The 5164-nt window shown below is 38.5% G+C and overlaps 1 protein-coding gene across 1 annotated transcript; it reads right to left on the bottom strand.

The window, feature by feature from the left end:
• Positions 1 to 241: 241 nt before the first annotated feature.
• Positions 242 to 4518, bottom strand: FBXO5 (F-box protein 5). The gene is made up of 4 exons (XM_010143950.1): positions 3781 to 4518; positions 3373 to 3463; positions 2017 to 2178; positions 242 to 591 (listed from the first exon to the last, which is right to left on the bottom strand). Exons 1-4 carry the CDS (start codon positions 4500 to 4502, stop codon positions 340 to 342), a joined length of 1227 nt encoding a protein of 408 aa, XP_010142252.1. The 5' UTR covers positions 4503 to 4518; the 3' UTR covers positions 242 to 339.
• Between the last annotated feature and the right edge of the window lie 646 nt (positions 4519 to 5164).

Below are 5164 nucleotides of genomic sequence, written 5' to 3'. Positions count from 1 at the left end.
TTGCATTCCAGAATTGCTAAGGTTACACACGGAAGGCTACTTGCCAAAATTTTTGTTTTTCTTAATACTACTGCAGGGTATTTTGAAGACTGGAACTCAATAGACAAAACCCATACTCAATTTTCTTTTAAATTTATGGATGAGTAAAACTTTAAAAAGTGTATCTGTGATAATACCTAGGAATTTTAACAGAACTGAACAGTACAGAGGAATAATAAAATCAACCTTTTTAAAGATACAGAATAGCAGAAAGCATGTTCTTGTTTGATTTTCTTTGATAGCTTCATATCCTAAAAATTTTTTGTGGGACATCTGACAATCTGCTTTGGAATGGGCGGGTCACAATCGTCGTAGATTCTGTTTGCTTTTCTTAGTCCCAGGAAGCGGCCCTAACTTTGAGTTGGGTTTTGCTGGTTTGCCACTCATGCAGTCACTGGAGCTGTGGTAGCTGCACATGCACTTTGTGCAAAAGTCAAAGCCACAGCTTTCACGATTGCACATTGCTCTTTGGAGATAGGAGTCATACTTTGCAGGTGAGCCACAGCGATGGCAGACTTTAAGGCTCTCTGTGTTTTTCAAGGTCTTGGCAGCCTGGTGGAAAAAAGCACATAAGGAAAATCATGATTGGAAAGTAAATACTTACTCCAAACATTCCCTGAAGTTATCTAAGTTTCCTTAAAACACGTTATAACTACTTCTACTCTAGAGAGATAAATTACAAATTTAGCCTAATTATGGTTGTATCAAATTCTGATAGAGACTGAACAGGAATAACTGCAGGTACTTTGGACTGGAATAAGGTAACCAACTGAAAATCGTTTAAATTTTAAATTTAAAGGTCACACAGACTAAGTGCAAAGCAGTAAAAAAATCCAGATCTCCTGAATCCTCCAAAGCTTATCCAAGGATGGCAATTTAATTAAAGAAAATACATCTGAATTCCATTTAAATCACTAACATTTTCAAAAAGTGAGCAATGTGTCCTGAATGTGGGCCGCTTGGCTTGAGACACCAAATGGAAGCAATGCCTACTTCTCTCCAATTAACTAATTTTTGACACAAAACCACACCCACCATTCAAAAATCAATCAGCATGAGAAAATTATAGACCTGTATAGCACCTTATATCACTCAATTGTTAAAAGGAAAATGCTTTTATGACCCAAATGTGCATGTGTAAACATGTTGTATGTGTACCAAGGAAAAAAAATTTGGGCTACTTCAGTGCACAGTTGAACTGTCAGATTCCTAGTGCCACATAGTGGCATTAGAGCAGCTTGACCTTACTTTCCAGTGAGCCATCTTCTCTTACTGCACCAATTCGCAGAATAAGATTTTTGAACTTGAGTATAATGGTTTTCTAGTTAGGCAAGTCTGTTGCTTATTAACAAAAATTGACTTTCCATAAATGCTTTTAAGATGCTTGCAATCTGTATCTATATGTGAAAAAAAGGCTTAAGAAAAACAAGGTGAAGGGAAACTTCAGCTGTTGGCAGTTGTTGACAACTCCAAATGTGACACACTACAAACATGTAGCTTAAAAAAGCCTTTTTAGTATCAGATAATTAATGAAAAAAGTATAGAATGAAGAGGGGAAATATTAATTTGTTTCATTTAAAAGAGAACTACATAGTCCTTGGTCTTTTATTTTTTTTTAAATTGGCCATCAGTGTTGAAGCAAAATTAAGAGTTTTTGTAGGATTGCTTATCTGAAAAACATGTGATTTATTATAAACCCATAAAAACTAAGGGAGGTTTTTTTTTATTTTTTCATGTTTGATCCAAGCAAATAAAAAAAACCACTAAGCCATTCTGAGGATACCTAGACACCTGGAGTGGGGGGAATGTACAACATCCCAGTGTATCAATATTCTCCACGTAGTTTCTGACATTGTCTTAAAATAGGCTCAACAAGCAAAATCCAGCAGCCATGCTAATATCTCAGAAATATGCTTTACAAGGTGATCATGTGGCAGACATGTGAGAAATTAAGGATGAATGGAAATCATCAGTTACCTCAGAAAACTCCATGAGCCTGCTGTGATTCTTAGATGCTTTGGATCTGGTGCCTTTTTTATTCAAGTTGTTTGGTGGGGTTGCTTTCTGTATGGAAGCTAAAGCCGCTCGGTAGAGAACGTACTCCCTTGTTGCAGCATGCTCTGATGCCTTAGTGCCATTCTAATGAAATAAAAAACAAGAACAAAATTTAAGAGACTTATCTGATATTGATTTGTTTAATAAAAGTCAAAAACTTATTTTTGAGCCTTCCTCCTGGCTAGGTTTCCAATAATAAAACATCATACCAAGCAGTACACTACTAATTTTACCTTAGCTTTCTCAATCACCATTATTATAAACGTATAGAACAGACCCTTAGTTCAGAACATTAAAAACAATTGTATTACGTTATGTAATGCAACTTAATTTCATATTAACACACCATAATTATTTAGGCAGAGCATGTAACCTAGTCACCATGATGTGTTAAAGCACAAACCAATATTTCTAATTCCTGACAGTGAACAGAGATGCTTTAAGTTTTGAGATGTAAACTCCTCCCACCAAGTTTGCAGTTCAGATTCAATAAAAGCACACAACAGCAGGGAGGAAATAAAACTTCATGGGACGAATGTTCAGTACTGTCCAACTGTTTCATCCTCACAGACTAGCACCGTAAAATAGTGCATAAAATTGAAACTTGTTGGCTGCCTTGTTCTGTGGCAGATCCTAAACCTTGTTTCATTGTTTCTCCATCTCTCAAGGAAGAAAAACACCCCCTAGCGTTCTAAGAGTCCTGCCTTGGTGAAGTGCAACACTAGTGAGGTTGGATCTTGTATTGTTTATTTCATAGGACAAATAGGCATTAGCAACAGCTCACAGCACAAGAAGCTTTTAGTTTTCTGTAGCCAGCATGTTGCACTTCAAAAACTTTTGCTAGAACGTATAAGCACAGAACCCAAGTCACAGTCATTTCAGCGATTTCTCCCAGTGTCTCTCTCCCTTCTGGATCAGTGGGGATGCTTACTTGAGCAAGCCTCTGCTGAGTGCATCTAGGGCTTGCCTGGCAGGCACTACTGGAACTGACCCTCTCCTTCCTGCCTTCTTCTGTAACATAGGACATGCAGAAAGAACACCTGCAACTCTCCTTGGACAACCTCCTCAGTTAATCTTCCTTGGCCTCCAAAGACGGTGAAGTGACTATCAACACTTGAGACAGGGCATCCTAACAGGTCAAGCTCAGACACTCCAGTGACAATGTTGTGACAATCTAAGAAACTCTTCTGCAATCTTTCAAGGCTGGGAGGAGTCCTGAAACAGCAGAAGGACACTGCTGGTTTAGGCCTGAAATGTCTAACAAGCACAGAAACTTACAGAAAGGTTCTTCACAGCTTCACTATACATTTGGAAGATCCGTTTATCTGCTTGTAGAATCTTCTGCCATGTTGCGCTGACTCTGGCAAAACTGCAATAATACAAGCATATCAGTTACCTCCTAGGAAAGGAAAAAACTTTCTATTTAATAGTGAGAATAACTATGAAATCTTTTCCTTTCCTGTAGAAGATGGGCTATGTTCACAGTTGTAGTCTTTATTTAGCCTTCTAAGGAAAAGACACATACTCCATATATACCATGGCTTACACTGACAGCTCATGTTTTAATAGATTAACACATAATACTAACCCTTGAGTAAATGTGACAAACCCCATATCTAAAACATTAAGCTATTGGATTAGGTTGTTTATTTTCCCAACGAAATACAATGAGATCGATATACTTACTTTACTAAATCCATCTCTCCAAGATGTCTTAAAATGTTTGCCAATATATGCTTCAGGTTCTTTTGGAAGAGTTCGGCAAGAATGTCTATTCTATCTAATCCCATTTTCTTTCCAATTAGGTTACAAAGTTCAACTTTTCCCCTAAAAACAATTCTGTCTATTGCAGCCCAAGACTTGAGATTTCTTTTACCACTTTTTTTCAAAGTTGAGCAAATCATTTCTTCGTAATGGATTACTGGCAATAAAGTCTTCTTTGAAAACTGTGCTTGGTGTCGGTTCTTCATGAGATACTGCTTTGGTGTGCCACAGAGATTTCCAGCCAAAGGTATACTATCCTCATGTTCTATCACATCAGCGTATTGATTACCTAGCATAGAGGAATAACCACTGTCCTCATTAAGTTTACTGTTTTCTAGCGCCTCTGTTTCATAGATACCTTCATCAAACCTCTGGGTTACTTCTTTGTTTTCTTTGTTATGTACAGGTCTTCCTTCATCTTCCAGATCTAGATTTCTGGTGGCCACGTGATATGAGTCACTATGGAGTATTTTCTGATGCTCCTCAGCACAACTTGTACAAAAGCCTTCCTCATAGTTCAAGGGGCAGGATTCTTCCAGCCTTGTTTCCTCCACAGAAGATGTCAGTGGTGCAAACCCAGCATGAAGAGAGGTATGATCAAAATCACACTTCATTTTGGAAGAGTGGCAGAGGTTTGATTTCATTATTTTGTTTGTAAACTGCAAGAAACAACAAGGACAAGTATTACACACAGCATAAACTGTATCACAAATTATTTTTCTTATGAAGAATCAATCATGCCTTCCTTCTGCCTTATGAATTCTAAGCCTTTATCTAACTTACCTTCCAGTGTCTAAAGCACAGACAACTAGCGGAACTAAGGATTTGAACAGCCAATACATTAAACCTATGTAAGATGTTCTCAAAAGTAGAGCTTTATGCTGCATATAACTGAGACAAGAAAAGTGACTGGTTACTTTGTCACCATTCCACCAGTATAGATTACTTTCAGACACACCAATGGCTCCACTTCCTACCCTAAACGCAGCAATCCACTTGCAGTCCCTGTAAGGGACACCAGTGGCAGAGGGTCCATGAGTGACAGCAGGCCCATGCAGGGGTATATAGACAGGCCAGAGCAGCCTGAAGTTCGTAGCTAAGGCCAGAGGCAACGCTGCTAATGCAACCAGGTGTCTGGCATTTTTAGAAGGGGAGGAGGCTGGGTGACACAGGAGAAGCTTGAGTGCTCCCATGCACGTGTAAATTACAATGGAAAGCAGGGACCCTTAAACAATGGTCAAAGGCAAATAAAGGTTACTCACACACATGATTTTAAGAGCAGGAGGTGGAGAGATATAATACGGAA

This window comes from Buceros rhinoceros, unplaced genomic scaffold, assembly GCF_000710305.1.
Source record: "Buceros rhinoceros silvestris isolate BGI_N320 unplaced genomic scaffold, ASM71030v1 scaffold139, whole genome shotgun sequence".
Classification (NCBI taxonomy): Eukaryota; Metazoa; Chordata; class Aves; order Bucerotiformes; family Bucerotidae; genus Buceros; species Buceros rhinoceros.
The sequence above is the reverse complement of the archived record's forward strand: the minus strand, read 5'-3'. Positions and strand labels throughout refer to the sequence as shown.

Excerpts from the sequence above, each read along its gene's own strand:
- FBXO5 (XM_010143950.1), bottom strand. The coding sequence starts at position 4,502 with ATGAAATCAAACCTCTGCCACTCTTCCAAAATGAAGTGTGATTTTGAT. Across the intron at positions 3,464-3,780 it reads GGAGAGATGGATTTAGTAAA|TTTTGCCAGAGTCAGCGCAA; the intron begins GTAAGTATATCG and ends GTATTATTGCAG. Across the intron at positions 592-2,016 it reads GGCTCATGGAGTTTTCTGAG|GCTGCCAAGACCTTGAAAAA; the intron begins GTAACTGATGAT and ends TTTTTCCACCAG.